The sequence below is a fragment of the Chionomys nivalis genome, chromosome 11 (genome assembly GCF_950005125.1).
Source record: "Chionomys nivalis chromosome 11, mChiNiv1.1, whole genome shotgun sequence".
NCBI lineage: Eukaryota > Metazoa > Chordata > Mammalia > Rodentia > Cricetidae > Chionomys > Chionomys nivalis.
The window spans coordinates 59,962,903-59,985,893 of record NC_080096.1 but is presented as its reverse complement, the minus strand read 5'-3'; the positions used below and the strand labels follow the sequence as shown (position 1 = coordinate 59,985,893).

The 22,991-nt window shown below is 36.9% G+C and overlaps 1 protein-coding gene and 1 pseudogene across 5 annotated transcripts in view; one reads left to right on the top strand and one right to left on the bottom strand.

Moving 5' to 3' along the window:
- Positions 1–22,991, top strand: part of Cntln (centlein) — a 236,057-nt gene that overhangs the window by 198,406 nt on the left and 14,660 nt on the right. For all 5 annotated transcript variants that reach the window (XM_057784199.1, XM_057784198.1, XM_057784196.1 and 2 more), the window contains 5 exons: positions 3,530–3,627; positions 5,366–5,492; positions 6,567–6,704; positions 7,038–7,223; positions 20,929–21,114. In XM_057784199.1, coding sequence (XP_057640182.1) covers positions 3,530–3,627; positions 5,366–5,492; positions 6,567–6,704; positions 7,038–7,223; positions 20,929–21,114 — 735 coding nt within the window. The remainder of the gene's footprint in view (positions 1–3,529; positions 3,628–5,365; positions 5,493–6,566; positions 6,705–7,037; positions 7,224–20,928; positions 21,115–22,991) is intronic.
- On the bottom strand, positions 14,950–15,822 carry LOC130883609 (SAP domain-containing ribonucleoprotein-like; annotated as a pseudogene).

The window sequence follows — 22,991 nt, the reverse complement described above, 5'->3', positions numbered from 1 at the left end:
TGCGTCTCAACTTAGTTTAAATAGAATTGTAAGAAATAAGATCTATGTTTAAAACAGAAAGTTTGTTTTTCTGCTTCTTAAAAGAAACTAATTATTTTTGCATCCTTAATTATTTTCTTCAGAGAGAATTTCTGGCTGGAAGCTGACAGCAGTGGATCTAGCACCATGGCTGTGCTAAGCGTCACTGGCAGGGAAACTCTAGCTGTAGATGCATTGAGTACTTTGTAATTAGGATAACTGACTGCAGCAAAGCAGTAGGGTAGCACACTGTCAAACAGATGCGTAGCTATTCTCAGAGTATTGCTTTTTTGTTTTATTTTTTCAAGACATGGTTTGTCTGTGTAGCCCGGCTGTCCTGGAACTCACTCTGTACACCTGGCTGGCCTTGAATGTGGAGATTCACCTACTTCTGCCTCTCAAGTGCTGAGATTAAAAGTGTGCGCCAACACCGCCCAGCTTTAAGCTGGGTTTAAGTACAATAAATTAGGGTAAAAGTAAGTCAGCCATTGCTTACACTGTCCATTAGTAATAATCAGCCATGAAACTTCCATTAATTTAGCTACTTCTTAGGCAGTACCTTGAGACGGTTTTTTACATGGAGAACATGCTGGAAGTGTAAAGGAGAATTGTACACATTTCAGAGCGTGTGCATTCTCTTAAAATGTGTTTTCCCCAGGAATATAAATACGGTTTATAAATTGTTTCAGTGTTTAGGCTTCACGTACCTGAAGATGGGGCCAATACACTTGTCTTTAATCGTATTCTGTAGACATGTTTAGTTACAGTTCTTTTATATAGGCTAAGTAGTCTTGATTCTAGTTTAACTTTCACCAAGATAAAATGTACTAGTAGAGCCAGTATCATCTGACTTCTAAATATGTTTAGTTGTAATACTTTAAGTTGAGTTATATTTGACATATTTGGTTTTGCTTGCTACAAGTGCTCCAAAAATTAAAATTTGAAATGTGGTCTAACATAATTTGCTCATATAAGTATCTGTGAGATAAGATATTTGCATTATACTTTTACCTGTGTATAAATAAATATGCCTAGTTTCAGAAGGGAAGTGAGACAGAAAGGGAAAGCATGGAAGGCATGAGCAGCTGTGTGGATGCTGGAGTCTGGACGTTTGAGCTCACTGTCGAGAGAGAAAAAGGAGAATGTTTACTTTCATCCTGTTTTAGGTTTTAGTATAGATATCTTTCTGGAAGAAATTTAAGTATGTATTACTTTCTACTACTAAAAATTTGTTTCAATATTCTTTCAAATTAGTTTACTGAGACTGTTCTAAGAAAATACCACTGACTAGCTGGCTTAAACATTTCAGTCAGACCTGTGGCACATGACGTTAATACCAGCACTCTGGAGGCAGAGGCGGATGGATCTCTTTGAATTCGAAGTCAGCCTGGTCTACATGCTGAGTCTTAGTACAGCCAGAGCTACAGTAAGACCCTGTCTCAAAACCAACAGACAAACCAAAACGTTGGCTTTTTTTAAGGGTCTGTGGGCCAGAAGAGCAAGACGAAAGTGTTGACTTTTCCCCCTCTTCTGAGTCTTTTGGAACAAGTTTTCAACATGCATGTTAAAGAACAGGATGGATGTTTTAGGAAGGAATATTTAGAGCAAAGCAGAGAGAGAGAGAGAAATATCCCAGCACTTAGGAGTCAGAGGTGGATCTCCAAGTTTGAGGCCAGCCTTTTCTACAGAGTGTGTTCCAGGACAGCCAGAGCTACACAGAGAAACTCTGTCTCAAAAAAACAAAAACAAAAACAAAACAAAGTTTGAAAATGTTAATATGGATATAAAATTGGAACATAAAAGGTTAGGGGGACCATTGAGAATAAAAGTAAACACATTACAATAGTCTTTAAAGGCAGTGTGGCACTATATAGTGTGGTTATTAGTAATATACTGTATAAAATTCACATGGATATTATTAACTAAATGAGGGATCATTCCAGAAAGATTTGTTTTGTTTCGTTTTTCAGAAAGAATTTAATATAAGTACAGTTTTAATCTTTTGTCAAATTCACTACTTTGAAGCAATTTATTCTGGCAATGTTATAAATATTACATATCACTATAAATATGCAATATGCCCTATTGAATTATTTGAGTTTTAAAAATTCATATAAAATTAAAATTATTTGAAAATTTAAATTTACACATGCTACATTTAAAGTTGGTCTGATGAAATTAACTCATATTTACCTTAATAATATCATCTTTTCAAATTAAAAAAAAATTATCACCAAGCATTTAAATTGAGAAATAGTTATAATAAAAATAATTTATTGTAATTTTGAACTATTAGTGAGAAACTGATGAGATGGCTCAGAGTAAAAATGATTGTATAGAAACCCGATGTCCTGAGTTTGAGCCCCAAGAATTAAATAGCAGAAGGAAAGAACCACCTGCTGCAGGCTGTCCTGTTTCCCCCACAGAGGCACCGTGTGCACGAGTGTTTAACACTTTCTGAACTTAACGGATGTGTTAATTTGAGTATGTATTAACAATATCTTATGAATGGGTAAACTAAAATACCAACAAGACTAAGTAGTGTTTCAGATTAGATCTTTAACTGAAACTCAAGTCGAGATGCAAGCTAGCTGTCTTGATACTGTGGCTTCCGGATCCCTAGGTGTGAATAACAAGGAACGCCTCAAATACCCAATCCACTTTGAAAATCCAGTAACTGTGAATAAATCCTTAAGTGATAATATACTACTTTTAGCAAGTTCAAGGAAAGTGGAATGCAGTTTTAATAAGATTTGCTCATCCAGCATTCTTGAACAGATTGTCCTCACATTTTAGCTAAATTTATTGTGCATCATTTCTTTTCTGTTCACTCCTGGGCACTCGTATGTTTGCGTTCTTAGTGTTTGTGTGCCAGGCTGGAAGATGCAGCACAACCCTCACACCTGAGTCCGTCCGGCACTCAGCTGGCTGTCAGCTGCAGCACCTCAGTGCCCTTCGTGTGCCCTTGAAACTGGCTTCCTGTGAGGTGATTCAGGATGGCAAAGGCAGAAGTCCCCGGGCTTTGAGGGCTGAAGTTTAAACTTTGCTTCAGCCATGTTCTCTTGGTGAAAGCAAATCAAAGATGAGACCAGATCCCAAGAGCTGGCAAACAGCTGCCATGCTTTGTAGGGGAGCAGCAGGTTTTCTGTGGTAAAATTTAATTCATTGCAGCTTGTGAGTAAATAAATCTATCGTTCATTTTAAGTGATCTTCCCAAGTCACTAAGACTCTTGGTTACATAATTACACTTTACTCCCAGCAATTCCTATTTCCCACTAAAATGTTTGAGTCCTGTACGATTGCTCATGTTCCTGTGTGGTCTGGCAGGCCTTATAATAATTTTACTATAAATATGTTATCTTTATGTGAAATATAAAAACAAGTAAAACCCTGACAGTACATTTTGGTCATTGTTAGCATAATTAAACAAATGGGTCACTCTTTCTCAAAGCAATGCCTCTTGTCTTAGATCAAGATGGAAAGGTAAATGAAGTTTGTTTATTTTTTCCAGAATGCAACTAATGAACTCACTAAACAGTCATCCAATGTCAAGTCTCTGAAACTGGAACTCCTAGCGAAAGAAGATCACATAAAGGAGATGCATGAAAAGTAGGCTTTCCTATTTCTATCTATTGTATCTGGTGCCACCTAGTGGGTTTCCTGTCTCCTTACTAGTCCACTCCAAAAAACAATGCCAGTGTTTCACAACAGAATTTTACTTTTTAAGATTGTTTTTTAAGAACACTTGTAATGATTTATTTATTCTTATTTTATGTGTATTGGTGTTTTGTTTGCATGTGCATCTGTCTGAGGATATCAGATCCCCTAGAACTGGAGCTACAGACAGTTCTGAACTGTCATGTGAATCCAGGTCCTCTGGAAGAGCAAGCAGCCAGGGCTTTTAACCACTGATTCATCTCTCCAGCCCTTAAGATCATGTCTAAGCCTACATAATATGAAATTTTAAAGACTACAACATATAGCATGATTGATGACCATCTGGTAGCTATTTTTAATTCAAGTAAAATATTAAAACTAAAACTAGATTTCACTTAGCATAATTTAAATAAATATAAAGTAATGACTTTGAACAAATCTACAATTGTGAGTTCTTAAACTAAGAGATTATATAGATTGGTGCTTGTCTAGAGTTAATTCCTAGGTTTATAAAGCCAAGGTCAAATGTGAAAGTTTTGTTTATTTATAAAATAGCAAGGGTTCTTTTGTATATATCATTTTAAAGGAGTTTAAATACCCTTTCATACTGAACAAAAGTGTTCCTCGTTCTCTGCATTTGTAACGTTAGTAAAGCTTTCATGTGATGATATGTTTAGATAGAACACACCGTTGATAATTTTCTCATTTGCCTACTTGTAGGCAGAATTATGAGTGAGGCTATACTCATAATAAATAAAACTTAGACTATACTCATAATAAATAAAACTTAGACAGAGGATTGATAGCTGAGTGTAGTGGCTTGTACCTATAATTCCAGTGTGAGGAAGACCGAAGCAAGAAGGTTGCCAAGAAGTTGAGACCAGCCTGGGCTACAGTGTAAAGCCCTCTCTCCCCAAGTCCTCCAAATAAAATACATTCTTATTTTTACCTGAAAATGCCTCTAAGGTTAGAGATCAAAGGCAGTGTTGCTTAGTGGTTACTGTTGAGGAGTCTCGGGGAAAACACTGACTCCTGGGTCCTTTATCCACTGGGCACTACACTTGTATCCAGTAGTCTTAAATTATGAAGGTCCTCTGAAAAATAACTCAATATACAGAAATTTATAATAACAGCTATATATAAAAGGATCTAATTCTTGTTAGCTGTTGTCACTCAGATCCTCAGCATATTACAAGATGAGTAAATCTCACTGAAGTTACCATTTTATAATAATCGCCGTCTTAAACTAAACTGACAGGTGAGTTCAATCTCAATTAAGTGAGTTAAACAGTGTCTAATTTTAGTTTCTTTGCATCTTATAAGATTTTACAATTTTATCCAAATTACAGTATTGTTTCTTAACATTGCTAGAATTTTGGGTATCTCTGTCACTTTATTTCTAAGCAATTCAAAAATGTAATTTAAATATAATCTAAGTTTTTATAAATTATATAAATTATAATGATCTCAGTTAATCATCCTTTTATTATAATGCAAATATGTAAATAACAAGTTCACAAACAGATTATGAGTTTTGACAAAACATGATACTTAGGTACTTATTTCAATGCAGTTCTATTTTACTAACATGGTGGCATTAAAATCAGATTTTCAAAACTACCAGTAGGCATGACCATGGGTACAGTGTGTCAGGATATTTCTGCCCCCATTAACGTCTTTTCTCGTCTAGGACATCTCGAATGGAGAGAGATATAACAATGAAAAGACACCTGATCGAGGACTTGAAATTTCGACAGAAAGTAAATTCAGAAAGTAATGAGAGCTTTAATGAAATGTTAGAAAGTCTTGAAAAAAAGGTACTATTTTTTTTTGTGTTTGCTTTAATTTTAACATAAATATTCAGTACTAGACAACTATGTAAAATACTTGCAAGATCTATATTGACAGTTATAAAGTTATGCTATTTTTATTTGTTTGAGAATTCAAGACTCTAGAAATTCCACACATAATACACACAAAGTCTGCCTGTTTGTGTGCTGTCCTTCAGGAAGACATTTAATTTTTTAAAAAAGAAATTCTATAAATTTTGTTATATATTTAAAAATAATAATATATTTTGTTATATATATAAAATAATAATATATTTATTATTTTATACTATTTAAACCTACAGTTTATAAGGATTTTGAAAATCAGGTTAATGCGCCAATGTAACTATTATGCCAAAATAGTTTATTTTACTTCTAATTTTATAAATGCCCTTAAAAACTATATTTTTTTCTTCTATACACTTAATTTAGTATACATGAGAGAGGAGGTTTTTTTTTAAGGTAGCTATATAATATATGACCCTAAACTAAAATGGGTTTGTTTAAAATTCTTTTAAATGCTATGCAACGGGCAAAAGCTTTACATTTTTTATTTCTATTAATGCTTTGCCTGTATGTATGTATGACCACATGCATGCCTGGTATCCGTGTAGGTCACAGAGGCTTTCAGATCCCCTGGAGCTGAAGTTTACATATGTGGGTCCTGAGGACTGAAGCTGCGTCATCTGCAAGAGCAACATGGTCTTTGAACCGCGCCCTCTCTTCAGCCCCTTACTTCACTTTCCCTTCAGTCATTCCAGATAGAGCTTATTTAAATGATCGTTTCTTTAGTGGCATTAAATTCCAAGTGAAAACGTTTCTTCTGTTATTCTTTGAGCTGTGTAAAGAAAGTTGTTACTATTTTATTATACATATCATACATTTTATGACATTTTAGTTTGGTTATTGACTCAAGAATTGCTAGTTTCTTCATAACAGGAATACTACAAGTAGACTACTTGAATTTGATAAAATTTTTGAGACAGTGAGTACAGTTGGATTCATTGAGTTTCTACTCTAGCGCATTTACTAACAGTAATTACCTCTACCCTTTTACTGCAGGTGAAGACATTAACTGAAGAGTGTTCCAACAAGAAAATATCGGTTGATTCCCTAAAACAAAGACTCAATGTTGCTATGAAGGAGAAGTCACAATATGAACAGATGTATCAGAAAACTAAAGAGGAGTTAGATAAAAAGGTATGCTTCTGCACATTCAGGAGGAGATTCAAATACAGGGACACAATTCTCATTTTTAATGCTGTCACCCTTTTTCTCCCTAAATCAACATGAACTACTGATAACACCACATAACTATAGACAGTACTGTATCACTACGTGAGACACCAGACTTTGTTTTACGTTAATGATTGTGCTTTATTAGCAAAGAAAAACAAGGATTACCTTTACCCAAAATAAAAGTAATTTGCAAGTAAAGAATAATAAAACCTTCTTTTTGTCTGAGCTGTATAACTTGTGTTCCCAATAAGTTTATGAAATATTTTTCTATTTTGTGAATGTCACCTGTTGCAGGAACTTAAGCTGAGTCTCCTCATATCAAAAATAAATGAAACAGAAACAGCAATGGCACAGATTGAGACAGCAGCATCAGAACAGCTCCAAAGCTTAGCCCTGCAGAGCGAACAGGTCCTGGAAGGTGCGCAGAAGAAACTGCTGGCAGCCAATGAAAAACTAGAAGAGTTCACCACCTTTGTGAAGGTTTGAGTCATTGATGCCTTACTCACCTGCACTTACTTCAGGCAGAGGCCTTGTCCTCCTCCTGAGGATTTGGCAGAAACATCAAGTTTCTTGCCTTTAGTAGTTGCTCATGTTATTGTTTTGGAACGACCTCACTATATATAGCTATATATATACAGCTCAGCTGAGCTCAGACTGCAGATTCTCTTGCCTCTACCCCATGAGCATTACAGGTATGCTCCTGGCTTTCTTCATGCTTCACAAATGCACAAAACCTTTCCTCCTACCTCATGGGCACAATGCTCAAAATTTCTCTATAACAGATTTTATGGTTTGTTTTAAATTATTCACCCCATTGTTAATATTTCTTTCTTTACATTAGTTTAATAGTGAAATTATAGTAGTCAAGTAATAAGGATAGATTTGGAATGAATTAAGTCATTTCCACCCTGTTTAAAAATCACCCAAGTTAGCCGGGCGGTGGTGGCGCACGCCTTTAATCCCAGCACTCGGGAGGCAGAGGCAGGTGAATCTCTGTGAGTTCGAGACCAGCCTGGTCTACAAGAGCTAGTTCCAGGACAGGCTCCAAAACCACAGAGAAACCCTGTCTCGAAAAACCAAAAAAAAAAAAAATAAAAATCACCCAAGCAAGGACAGAGTTACTTTCGTGTTCAGTTAAGCCAGAGAAACAGCAAAAACAGGAGAACATAAAGGCCACTGAAATGTCTGCACATACATGCTGGCCCAGTTGTATTTATCTAGATGCTACCTAAACTCTGAAGAACCCCAGAAAGATTTATGAATTGGCTGCACAAACGACCTACTAAGTGGTGATTGCTGGAGGAGGGGAAGATGCATTCAGCACCCTTCCTCTCTTACCTGTAGCAGCTGAGGAGATGTTCTGGATTCAGAACCAGCAGTCCTTGAGGCCAGAGAGCCTGTGATGGTTCTGCCCTCTTTAATCCCCTGTGCAGTGTCCATAACTCCATTCAGTGCCTTTTATTGTTGTCATGTAGTTAGTAAGCATCTATCACTGCTAGCTAAGCCATGGTGATGTCCTTAGTAGCAGGAACAATGTCTTATTAATCCGTATCTCCACAGCATGTACTGCAGTATCTCAAAAAGAACAGGCATGCAATAATGATCACTAAATTAAGTTTGCACTGGAAATGTGAAATCTTTATGGTAGTCCTCCTGACCTTCAGTGTTGTCTCTGAAATTGTTTGCAGTGGGAAAGAAAGCCTGTTCTCTCACCCCCTCAACCCCAACCACATTTCCCTCTCTTTTTCAGACCTTGGTGAGCAAGGGCTCCTTTTCTTCTCCCTGTAGATGGCATGAAAGTCAGTATTTGAGAATGCAGAAGTAGGGCTGAAAGGGAACACTCAAGGCAGTCATATTACTTCAGTAGGGGTGCATTTTACACTTATGAACTCTTCATAGAATGAAATTTTATATGACTTTCTATAATATATTACCAATCACTTCCTTCTTTGCCATGACCCACCATAATTTGAATCACTCATTTGCACCTCACTCTGTTGGCTGGCGAGATGGCACAGTGGTTAAGAGCACTTTCTGCCCTTTGCAGAGGATCTAAATGCAGTTCCCAGCACCCACACTGGGTTGCTCATAGCTGCCTCCAACTCCAGCTACTCAAGGACATACTGATCCATAAAGGTGACATACTGGTCCTTTTGTACTAACTGACAATGATGTAACTGATAAATGAATTTGAGATTGCTACAGATTCATGGATTTTTAACTTGAATAACATCTTAAAGGATATAATATAGGATAGGCATATTGATGCCTTTAATCCTGGCACTCTGGAGGCACAGGCAAGAGGCTCTCTGTTAAGTATAAGGTCAGTCTGGTCTACATAGGGTCCAGACCAGCCTGGCTACACGGTGATAGCCTATCTCGACAGAGTGTGTCATATAGCCCATGTGCAGTATTCTTTCAGAATTGTTACACTTGATTTAAGACACTTAGTATTTAGATCACCAACTTCACAATCATGTGATGTCTTGTGCTTAAACAAAATACACAATATTGGCCCTGGTAGAACCCCAAATCTGCATTTGACAGATTAAGTGAATAGGAAAAAGGTTTTAAATGGGAGCTAGAGAGAGATAGCTCAACAGTTAAGGGCACTAGTCTCATCAGCAGAGGGCATAAACTCAGTTCCAAGTACCCACGAGGAGGTTTATAACCATCTGTAAATCAAGTTCCAAGGGATCTGAAATCATCTTCTGGCCTCCAGGGGCACCAGGAACACCTGTGGTACACAGACTTTTGTGCAGAAAGTTATAGAAGCATTGCCTTCTGCTTAACCATTGACAAAACCATATCTGTTTATCATTTAAAACTTAAAAATTCCCAATTTCCAATGGTTAATTTGACATTTGTTTTAATTGCATTTTATGATGATGTGTGCTTGATACTAACATCATGTCTCTTTTTAAGTTTTCTTAATCAAAGACTACCAGTAGCCAAATACAGAAGTATTGTTCAAGACTGGGAAGTTGGGTCTTAGTAAAAGGAGACCAGCCTCTTCTCATCTTTACACAGGTGACTTAGGACTTGAAAGAGTTGCTCAGGGGCCACCAATTCAGATAACTCACCATCTGTGACTTTCCACCCTTCTGTGGTAGCTGTATTACATCTAAACTATCTTGTTATCAGTTTTACACATTTTATAACTGAACATTATCCTGCATCTGTACTCTACTCTTTCTTTTTTTTTTCCAAGACAGGGTTTCTCTCTGGTTTTGGAGCCTGTCCTGGAACTAGCTCTTGTAGCCAAGGCTGGTCTCGAACTCACAGAGATCCGCCTGCCTCTGCCTCCTGAGTGCTGGGATTAAAGGCGTGCGCCACCACCGCCCAGCTTTTACTCTACTCTTTCTTCCTGTTCTCCAACTTCCACCCATATTGGTTTTGTTCCTGACATTTCTTAAAGTCTGCATTCCCCAAAAAGGACCTGTTATCTTTGTGTCCCCTTTCAGAGTTATCTAGGACCTTCTTCTGTATGAATCTTTCCTATAACCTTGTATCCAAGAAGACAGAGTTCACCTCTGCTCCATACTAGCGTTGTGATCTCAGGAAACTGATCTAATTCTCTGTTCCTTAGTTTCTCTCTCCATAAGATTATATTAATAGAGCATACCCGGGGTTAGGGTTTGAATAAATCATAGCTACAAGTTCAGAGTGGTGCTTGACAAACCAGAACTGCTCTGTAAGCATGAACTATTATTACTGATAGCAATGATAAGAGAATAGTTAGCTCCCAATATGTTATGGTGTGTACAGTTAAAATGTAATTATAAACTTTTTCAATTGTGTTTTGTTTCAGGTATATTATATAGCCACCTTGGGGGCAGGGACATTATCAATAATTTCCTTATAGTACTGTCAGCCAATAAGGCTCATTATATTCTTGAGGAATTGATCAGACAGACACACATATACATGGTGCCAGGATTATAGCCACTTTTCCTGTTAAAACTGTAAAGGCAAGAGCTATTCATAACTATATATAGTTCTTATGTAGATCATAATCACAATGCATTCTGAACAAATCTTGATAGATATCATGTACACTAAACTACTTAATAAATATTATCAGTAGTTTTAATAGTACTAATGTTTGTTCTGGTCCTGTTGTGGAATCTATGTTCCCTTTAGTCTTTTCATTTATTTGTAGGGCACAACCAGATTATGGAAGAGGTGGAGTGGCCATCTGCTCTAGATCTAGTCTTGAATATGGAATTTTGCCCTGGGGTGAAATCAAGTGCTTTGAGCATCTGGGCTGGATATGTGTGGCAGAGCTGAGGCTTTGAATTCTCCTAATAACTGGATAAAACACACTAGGGAAATTTCTAGAAGTATTTGCTCAGTTTGAGTCAGCCTTGATATATAGGCTTGTTAATGTGCTCATATGTGAGAGTCATATGCCAAGCACCATTTTCTCAGCGTTTTTGTTGTCGTTAACTAAAAATATATACCAGCGAAAGAACAGTATTTAGCTAGAGAGTAGGCATGGCTTCATTATCAGTATGTATTTCTGTTTGGTAAGATTTAGTAGGTGCTCAGTGTATATGCACTTCTTCTCTAGTGTGGTCATTTGTTGAACATTCCAAATTTATGTTTATATTTGCAATGCTTAATACTTAGGCACTGATCTGTTCTCTTAATTATGAGTGTTAAACACTTCTGTAATAATAAAGTTCACCCCACATTCACACTTAATCTTTGTCTCACTATAGGAAAATTAGAGCTTTTAAAAGGAAAAGTTCTTACTACGAATATTGAAACTATATAAAGTACACCTCAGTAAAGCTGTTTACATACTGTTGAGACACAGGTACATTTCTGAATTTTTTGTCAACCTAGCAGCGCCTTGGGATTCTCCTAGAGAAGAAGGCCAATCACCTGACACATCCCCCATTTTGGACTGCCAGAACCAGGATTTCAAGCCTCTTCACCAATTTTCAAAAAGCTGCTTTAAATGCATTATTTCTTCAGGAAACCATGATAAGGGCGGCAGCTCTAGTATCTCCAAGTGGCCCACCTACCCCACATTGAATTTCACTGGAAGGAAAGTGCAGTCAGTCATCATCAGTACGGTGCAGCTCAAGAGCGTGTGTTGTCAGCTAATCCAGTCAAGGCTCATGGTGAAGAAAGACTAGAAAACGTTAAGAAAATAAAGCCAGAGAACTAGATATAGTAAGAGCGCAGTATAATAGTTTGCTGCTTCCTGAACATACAATGCATCATCATAACTGAAAACAGACTAGCTGGAAGTGGACATGTCTGTCCAAGGAAGTGTTCTCAATTTGAAAATGTCCTCTGATGCTGGGACAGTGGGTGAGCATCATAAAGGACAAGGAAGTATTTCATATTGCTAACATGGGTGAGCATCATAAAGGACAAGGAAGTATTTCTTAATGCTAACATGGGTGAGCATCATAAAGGACAAGGAAGTATTTCATATTGCTAACATGGGTGAGCATCATAAAGGACAAGGAAGTATTTTATAATGCTAATATGGGTAGTTTTCAAATAGGAAAGTGATCCTAACATGTTCCTAACAACATATTAAGCAAAACTTGAAGGAAGTGTGGAAATACACAAAGAATTGATGAGATCCTAATAATCCTGCTTTCCCAGAGTGTTTGTTCTATAGTATACTCAAGAATGAGTAATTCACAATAGACAAAATATAAAGATGCTTTCTTTTCAAATTATCTACAGCATTCTCAAATGCTGCTTTACATCTTTACTCAACAAATTCATAAAAGCAAAAATTATTTTCTTTATCTACCATGAATATAGTATATATAATTATGATTTAACAAAATAATGTTAAATATATATCTACCTAAATATATCTACCTAAAAATTTTCAAATTCTGTGATTTAGGACTAAGGTGGACCTAAAACTTTATTTTCTAAGATAGTTTCAAACAGAAGAGTGAGAATATGAAAATTAATATTGAATATAAGATGCTAGAAAAGGAAGACAAAGGAATTAGAATTAGGGAGTTATATTACTTTTCATTTTGCTTCAACAAGATGCCTGACAGAAGCAGCTTAGGGGAGGAAGGAAGGATTTACTTTGCTCTCCAGGTTGTGAGTAGTTCCATTTTAAGTGTTTTGAAGTCCCAGCATGCTGCTTTCCATAGTAGCTGTACAGGTTCAAATTTTTGCATTTCCCCTTGCCCTGCTAACATTTAAAGAGAGCCCTTTTGACTGTAAACTTAGAAGTTTTAATTTGCATTTCCCTGATAGCTAAAGATGTTATATATGTTTTTAAATTATCTATCTTGGTAATTTGTATTTGTATTTCTTCTTTTGAGAACTGTTTGTTCAGTTCATTAGCTCAGTTATGGTTGGATGATCAATTTTTTTGTGTGTTGTTAAGATTATTTGTTTGCTTATCTGTGAGTTAAGGACAAATGTTCATCACCTTTTGTTAGGGATTATGCTAGTTTATATATGAATGATTGTAGATTCCCCTCCCTAACCATGACTTCACCAGCACTGAGTATTAAGCCAGGTTACCAGTACCAGTCGTGGTTTATCTCTTGTTAAGTGGGTTAAGTCCAATTAGCGATCTGTTGGTTACCACCAAGGTATGTGAGCCACATTTGTACCCATAGGGTTTTCGTGGACAGCTCTGACCAACAACTCAAAAGAGGGTTCCTTATGGTTAGTATTGGGATTTTTTTGTTGTTGTTGTTAGGTGGTCTTGCTCTTAAGGAAAGAAACACTGTCAGCCTAGATGAGAAAAGAACATTAAAGCTATCTGTGTATATTTATACACAGAATTATATGTATTATAGGTGTGTGTGTTTGTGTCTAATATTTACAACCCCACCCATCTACAGAGAAGCCTGACTCAGAGACCCTCAGAGACCTGACCAAACACAGAGTAAAGTCAGAATATTTGTCCCTATAGAAAACTAAGCCAGTGACTCCATCTATTCAAGTGTGGACCATTTGAGACATTGCCTGATTATGGTACCAGTGCAACCTCACTTGAATGCAAAATCTACCCACCAACAACATTTGACCAGAGAGTGCAATTTTGCTCTTTCAAATCAGAAGCCAGCCCTAACCTGTATATTAGAAGTCTAACCATTGGAACTACATGACCAAGGAACACAGCCTGTAGCTTAGAATTAACAGCAGTCACTATCCCAGCGAGTGACCATGTCTGAATGCAAAACCCATCCAGCAGCCCTCCCTGACCCCAAAGAATGTGTAGCATCATTGCCAAACTAAGAGATGCTGACAGCAAGCACCCCACACACTGGTGCCAATGCATACCCGTCTGGATTGATTGCTTTTCTTTACAAAAGCAATCCGTGAAGTCTAAGTGGTTTCTTCCTAAAACATGAAAACACTAAAGGAACTGACAGGGTCATGAGAAATCTGGAGACATGATGCAGTCAGACTGACTAATGAAGGGCCACCCACCTGACTTAACCAATTGACGCCTACCGCAGAGGAGCAATTCAGATTAGTCCTCTCAGATAAATGAAGGAAGTACAAGATAACATGACAGGGAACAGATGAAATTAGGAATCCTGCAATGGCAACAATGTATTCAGAAAATGTAAATATTGAAGAGGAAATTAATCTGTGTTATTTATATTCTTTCCTTTTAATATATGATTTTCAAATTTAAAAATTTTCCAAAATGGAATATATTATTATTTTTATATGAACGGTGTTTATAAAGACAAAATATCAGGGCTGGGAAATGGTTCAGTGGGTAAGAGTGCTTGTTCTGTAAGTGCGAGGCTCTCAGGTATAATCTCCAACACCCGTTAGTAGTAGGCCATGCTATGCATTGAGGGCCAGTGACAGGCAAGTCCCATAGCTCACCTTACAGAGCCTACCAGAGATGGTGAGCTTCTGATTCAGTGGAAGACAATGGTTCAAGGCAATAGGACAGCAATAAAGACATCTGGAGTCATGTTCTGACCTCTGCATGCATGCACACAGACAGACACATTCCCATACACATGTGTGTGTACCACATACAACACATATATTGGTATATTCTATGTGGTATATGTATATATTGGAGTGTGTGTGTGCACGCATACATGTGCGTGTGCCTGTGTGCATGTTTGTGTTATACTAAAAGAAAATGAAGCTGATATCAATTACAGAGACATTTCTGTGGAGAAAAATAATTATAGTGACAATATAAAACTGAAATAAAAATTTCTTTTTTTCTCTTTTCTTTCTCTTTTTATTAATAAGCAAAATAATTAAAAACAAAAATATAACAACCTTAATGCAGAGTAGCAGTTAAATCAAACTGCTGCTGGAATTTAAGGATGTACCTATCTAAGGCACACACTTCCTCACTGTGAGGCACATGACTGTTTGTAGGGTGTGTGTATAAAAACCAACAAGAGTTTGAGAAATGGAAACCACTATGGGGCAGAAAGCATGAACTTTTCATTATGCAATCCCAAAACGCTCTGCTCTTTTCCTTTTCTTGGCCTCTGTATCCTCTGTGGTTCCAGTTCCAGCTGAACTTGTCACAATCCCAAATCTCTCCTTCCTTTTTTTCAGCTTCTCATCATCCTCAGACTTTCTAGAGATGGAAGAGACATTCAAACCAAATCTCTGTGCTCTTTCCTTTAGTTTATCCAGGTTAACCACAGGTTTGGTATCAGATGACACCAAAACAACCTTTTGTTGGAACAGAAGAAATTCCAAACCTAGCTGCCCGCGCAGCCTTCTTACTCTCCAAGCTTACAGGTACATTGAATCGTTCAGCCCTCTTCTGCATTCTTTCAGTCTGAGGTATTCCAGATGTAATTTTTACCACCTTCTTTTCTGAAGCCACATCAACAGTTTTTTCCGGAGGTTCTTCCTCTTTAACAGGCAGTTCTATGGGCTTTGGTTCTTCTTCCTCAGTCTCATCTCCCAGTACATCTTCTTCATTTGCCTTCTCTTCAGCATGTTCTTCAAGATACGCCTGCAGCCGATTGATAAGATCTTGTTTTATTCCCTTGGTCTCTAAACCACGAGCAAGACATTCTTGCTTTAGTTCAGCAAGCTTCAGCTTGTGCAGCTCCACCGTCTCGGTCACCATCTTCTGAAATAAAAATTTCAATAAAAGACTTTAGTAGGATATTCCGAAAAGCATAAGAAGTTCCCCTGAACTCAAGGATAGGTCATTTAAAATTACACAGAGAAATAAAGAGCTTTTCAATGAAAAGGTGAAGAAAATCATAAGATTTATGAGACACCATCAAATTAAATATATGTATGATGGGAATTTTAGAACAGATATAAAGGGACAGAAAAACTATTTAAAGAAATAATATCAGAAAGCTTCCTGAATTTGGAGAAAGAGAGGTGTGCAGATTCGTAGATGCAAAGATATTTCCAAAAGACTGAGCACAAAAGTTGTAAATGAGGGAGTGTATAATTAAATTGTCAAAGGCATACACAAAGAAACTGTTGGAAGAGGAAGAAACTGTTAAACATCATATATAAGAATCCCCTGTAAGAAAGAACACATCCATAAGACTGCCAAAATCTGCTCACAGAAGCCTCGATGATCAGGAGAATATGGGTTGTTTTCAAATAGTGAAAGTGAAAACTGCCAGCCAAGAATATTGTAGTCAACAAAGGCTGCCCCAGTGAGCTGACACAGAGAGTCTGTGCCTCCCTAGGAATGCTGCCCAGAGTTCCTTAAGTGGAGATAAAGAACGCTAAGTAATAAAGTTGAAACAAACTCAAGTCAGGATGCTCAAGCTTTACAATAGGGTTGCAAAAATGACTTTCATTATGCCATAAAATAAAGCACTTAGAAACTAAATGACAAATTTTTCTCTTAGATATATAATTGAAACATATTTGTAAATCGTAATATCCAATGAGCAGTGTCATCTGTATGTGATCCTTATTGCCATGCTGTTAACCGCTGAATAGGAAGCTACAATTACAAAGTATTTTATGAAAGCCACAAAGTATTGACAAAGGAAGTTCTAAAGTGGAAATACAGAAGATTAAGAAATATCTCAAAGCATATGCAACAACAGAAAAGTCAAGGGAAAACACCAAGAATGGAAGAAAGAATAATGGATAGTAGAACAAAGAGTCATAAAACAATTAACAAAATGGAAATAGTAAATATGTTACCCCATAATATTTACTTTAAATGTAAATAGACTAAACTCTGATCAGAAGGTGTCTGGTGGCTGAACAGATTTTTCTTTTTTCTTTCGTTTTGAAAGTATGATCTAGTGATCATACAAAAGACTCAATTTAGCTATCAAGGCACACCTAACTGAAAATGAAGAGATAGTAAAAGATATTCCATACAAATATGAGAATGTAAGTGGCTGAGTTTATAACATGATAGAGTTTAGTTAATAAACAGTCAAAACGGAAATGACAAAAACAGTTATAAATATTTGTTCACCAAACGTCGGTGCATCTAAGTATATAGCAGATACTAAGAGCAGAGGAGGAAAGAAACCCAAAGAAGAATGATGACCCTCTCAGCAGTAGCCCCTCTGAACAGTGAATGCATAAGCAGCAGAACTGAGCAACATCAGCACCATGTGGTCCTCACAGACATATGCAGAACCTTCCACAGGACAGGCAAATGTGAAGCCACAAAAAAAAAAAAAAAAAAAAAAAAACTCTTAAAAGTTCAAAAGGTTAAAGTCATAGGAAGCATCTTTTCTAACTCTATTTGTGTAAAACTGCAAATCAACCATGAAAGGAAAATTCATGAATATGTGGAAGGTAAGATTTTGGCCCCAAAAGCTAATAGGGCTAATTATAAAGTAGAGAGAAATAAAAAAAAAATGAGACAAGTGAAGATGGAAACACAACCTATTACATGTATGAATGCAAAAACTGTGGTTTTTGAGAAGAGAGATTACAGCTGTAAATAATTTAACAAAAGGGTTCTCAAGTGTACAGTCTAACTTTAAACATTGAAGAGCAAGGGCCTGAAGTTAATAGGAGGAAGAGACTAGAACGCAGTAGGAAAGAAACAATTCAGATAAAAAGAATGGAAAACAAAGCAAAGATCAGTGAAACTAAGCTAACTCTTAAAATATAAAATTGGTAAATGTCTATCTAGACTAATTAAGAAAAACAAAAGAGAAAGATTTATTATTCCAACTAGAAAATTATGACTAATAGCCAAGAAGTGATCCGGATCATAAGAGAATACTCTGAACAATTATATATAAGCTGTAATAAATGGGAGTTCCTGAAAATCAACTACCCACCAAGATTGAACCGTGAAGTATTACAATATCCAAATGAACAAGTAAGGCAATTGAGTCAGTAATCAGAACCCTCCCGGTAATCCCAGTGCCATATGGCTTCCCCACTGTCTGGCCAACATTTAAAGAAGAGTTAATGCCAGTTCTTGAACTCTTCCAAAAAATTAAAAAGGACAACACTTCCAAACTTTCTTTACAAGGTCAGTATTACACTGAAAGCAAAGTTAGATGAGGATGTGGTGAGGGGAAAATTAAATTCCAGTATCACTCAAACATAGAAGCAAGAATCTCTAACAAAGTACTGGCAAGCCACATTGAAAACATCATAAAACCAGTTGAAATGGGATTTGTTCTGTGGATGGTTCAAATATGCAAATAAATACATATGAGATGCTAAATTAGCAGAATAAAAGAAAAGTCATATTGTTTATCAGTAGATACAGAAAAAGAACTTCATAAAATTTCATATCTTTTTATTTTGAAAAACTCAACACATTAGAGTGAGAAGATTTCTATATAATAAAACCTGTAAGTTACAGAAATGCTTTTTTTCGGTTAAATCAAGACCAAGGCAAAGGCTTAAATAAAGCTATAGAAATCACAAGGGAAAAGTAAAAATATCTCTGTTTGCAGATTGCACAGTTTAGACATAAAAAAAAAAACATAGGTCTATTCCTCAAAAAAGATGAGTTCAACAGTGTCTGATAGTTCCAAAAGCCAATATATAAAATTTAGTTCTGTCTCTCTACACTAACAACAAACCCTCTAACACAGAAATGAGAAAATGGTCATTTACAGTTACAGCAAAACAATAAAGGAAAAACTAGGAGTAGAGCTTACCGAGAAAGAAAATGGAATCTTTTAACTGAAAAATGTTATTGATGAAATAAATTGAAAAATATAAATGGAAAATAGGCAATGTTCATGGATTGGAAGAACGAATACTGTTAAAATGTCTTATTGCCTAATATGTGTGTACATGTGTGTATATGCATGTATATCTATGCACTTATGTATAATCATTCACTACAGTTGCTATTAGTAGTCCTATTATATTTGAACGAAAATAGGAAAAACCACAAAAGATGTTGACTTAACAAAGCAATGTTGAGCAAGAAGAGCTAAGCTAGAGGTATTATACTTTCTGGTTTGAAACTATATCACAGAGTTATAGTAATCAAACCTTCATGATATTGACATAAAAGAAAAAGCATAAACCACTGAACAGAGTAGAGAGATCATTAAGAAATCTATGTCTATATTATTAACTAATAAGTGACAGACAAGGAAAGCATGTGACAGTGAAAGTACTGTTTCTTCAATAAATGATACTAGGAAAACTGACTGACTAGGAATTAACCAGTGTCTTGGGGATTTTGTTGCTGTGAAGAGACACCATGACCAGAGCAACTCTTAGAAAGGAAACATTTAATTGGGGCAACTTGCTTACAATTTCAGAGGTTCAGTCCATTATCAGCATAGCTGAGGGTCCTACATCTTGCAGCAACAGGAAGTAGACTGACTCACCGGGCAGTATTCTGACCATAGGAAACCTCAAAGCCAACCCCCACAATGGCACTCTTCCCCAACAAGACCATACCCACTCCAACAAAGCCACACTTTCTCATAGTGTCACGTCCTCTGAGGTTATGGGGGCCAATTACATTCAAAGTACCACAACCAAGAAAGGACATGAATGAAGTTGTTCAAGTAATGACATATGCTTGACAAGAAGCAACTTCAGAGAGGTTTTGTTTGGACTCACGATCTAGATTCAACTGTATCCTGGTGGTAAGGCTTAGCTGTGACAGCTCTTGACAGCTGTGGCGACAGGTCAGAGCCATCTCACATCTCCAGGGACCAAGGAAGAGAGAGCGACAAGAGGACCAGAGACAGGTTGTAACCTCCAATCCCGCCCCCCAGTGGACGAGTTTCACCAGCTAGGCTCCACCTCCTAAAGGCTCTGTAGCATCCTAAACACACTAGCTAGGAACCAAGTGTTCACTTTTACTTAGCCTGTGGGGGATCCAAGCCATAACAGAAGGAAAATACTATCTACTTTGACCTGGGTATAAGCTTAGCCAAAGTTTTCATTTAGTAAAACTTCATAAAACTATACCATTAAGATATATATATTTTACTGTGCTGTAATTTGATCTCACAAGAACTAAAAATATTCATCTTTACTTAGTGATATACATGACAATGTATTTAGGGGCCAACTATAAAGATACCTGCCACCTTTATTGGGCTCCCAAAGCTATACTTGTATCACCACACAGAACACAGAACTCTGATCATACAAAGTACAATGTGCTCCCCCCCCCCATTTGCCCTTGGAGTGACGAAAGCTAGCACTTGTTATTTTCTCATAGGAAGAACTTGAAGATGTTTGTAGCATTGTTCTTGCGTCCTTATATGTTTCACCCCTCCCCTCTTTACACTGCATGATTTAATTGTACTGTAACTCTACTTGTTCTCAGGTTTTTCCAAAGAATGTCTAGTTTTCGTAAAATATTACAGAAGTGAACTTTTTGGTGGCCGTCTTTCATCAGCTATATAACAATTAAACCCACCATGCAATGGCCTATTATAATTACTATGCAAATAGTATGTTTACAGATAAGTAGAACTATCTCATCAACTCAAGTGTGCTTTACCATGATAACAGGTGGCAAGCTTGACCAACCAGACACCAGTTAGCATATTTAACAGTGAGTTTAGAGAGCAGTGCTTAATAAAGAAAGGTAGTTATGATGGTGATTTAAGAGAGGTTTTTATTACATAATAGAAATGAGTAGATAGCAGTCAATTCTCTTCCAAAATAAATAAAATCACGGTAACCTTAATAAAAATGATTTGCTAGTACAGTCACATTTTTATGGTTTGGCCACTTTGTCTTCATTATGACTTCCATATGAACCCATGTTCTTTCCAATATGTTTTAGGCTTTGGTCAAAGAGTTACAAAGTGATGTCCATAGGACCAGACATCAAATCAGAGAGCTTAAGAAGATGCAGAGAAACAGACATGCTTGTAAAACCTCAACCCATAAAGCACAGACGCTGGCAGCATCCATCCTGAACATTTCACGATCAGACCTCGAGGAAATACTGGACACAGAAGATGAAGTGGTAAGATAACTTACATATTCATTAATATAGAGCTTTCTGCACTTTTATCTAAATATATTGTTTGTTTTATAATTTGAATTTCATTTTATGGGATTATTGTCAAGTTGTCTAAGAAATGTATTTATAGTATAACCAACTCAATGCCTTTATAGAAATTCAATATATAATATAGAAATGAGTCCAATATGTAACAGGGGAGGGAAACAGGCATAAGAAGGAATTAGGAAGATTCATGTTGCTTGTTATACATGTCAGTCTTCTTATCTCTTCCTGTCTCCTCTTTTCTCTTTAACTAATCATGTTATAGATCTTGTAGCCAGGGTTTTTGTCATTGTGTGTGTGTGTGTGTGTGTGTGTGTGTGTGTGTGGTTTGAAGCAAAGTCCTTACTATGTTGGTCAGGCTGGTCTCAAACTTCTAGACTCAAGTGATCCTCCTGTTTCAGCCTCTTGACCCTTTCAGACTATGGGTTTGTACCACCACATCAAACAGTAATTATCTATTTTATTTTATGCATGTGAGTGCTTTGCCTTGATGTATGTATTTGTATCACATGCATACCTGGTGATAGAAGCCGGCATCGGAACCGTTGGAGCTGGAGTTATAGATAATGGTGTACCACCACATTGGTGCTTGTAACCAACCCACATCCTCTGCAGGAGAGTCATATGCTCTTAACTGCCGAGCCCCCTCCCCCTCCGGACATCACTATTCTTAAGTCACCACTTTGACTGGACTTAGTTTAGGCAAGTCACCACTGATTTGATAAAAATCTCTTCTGTGGGATATTTTTTTTTTAGGTAACAAACTTATTGGCTTTCTTGACTGGATCTATAATTATTTTGATAATCCTATTTCTTGAAAATATTTATTGTTTTAAAATGTGTGTTTTAAAATCTACTCCTGTTGAGTGGATTATATTCCTAGCAGTGGGCCCTGGAGAAATGATCTATAGTATCTATAGTATTCTTTAGATCTATGAAGGATGCTTGTCCCTGAGATTAGAAGTCTTCAGTTATTTAATGATTGGAAATTTAAGACAGGATGATACCAAGATTATCCCAGTAAATATTTTCTCAATGATGAACTAAAGCAATAGATTTAAATATTTGTATGAGACCATCCTCTTTGAGATGCCTGCCCACTTGAGCATCTTAGAGATTTTTATTGCACAGAAGATCTATAGTGCAAAGATACTTAACTGCCAAGAATCTTTGGAAAAGATCCAAAGGAATGCTGTAGAGATTACTTTCATCCTTTGGGTGAGTGGGATGGTGAGCCACACTTTCCCCATTTCCCAGTCTCACATTTGAGCCAGCATCTGTGACTTTTTGCCTAACTGTGGACATGGAAGTAAAAAAATATCACATGTAGGATCAAACAAGGTACACGGGAGACAGCAGTGCCTAACCAAGGGCTTGGCTATGCTTGGTACAGACACCTAATTAGAGTTTGGATTGATGGTGTACCCATGTGACATTATATGCGCTTGTGGCCGTGTGTTCATACACACACACACACACACACACACACTCACACACACACGAGGGCGCGAGACACATGCTTGGGAACACAGAATACTGTTGTTTCTATTAAGAGAATGCTCTCTCATGGCTGTAAATTAGAAAAATCTCACTCCATTTGAATGAGGAAATTAGATGATGTCTCTTCTTTATTATTAGATTTTTAAAAAATACCAATCCAAGTTCTCATTCCCTCCCCTCCTTGCATTCCCTCCACACACCCTCCCACTCCACCCCCATCCACTCCTCAGAGAGGGTAAGGCACATTGCTTTGGGGAAGGTCCATGGCCCTCCCTATGATATCCAGGCTGAGCAAGGTACCCGTCCAAAGAGAAGAGGTTATTTATCCCTACTGC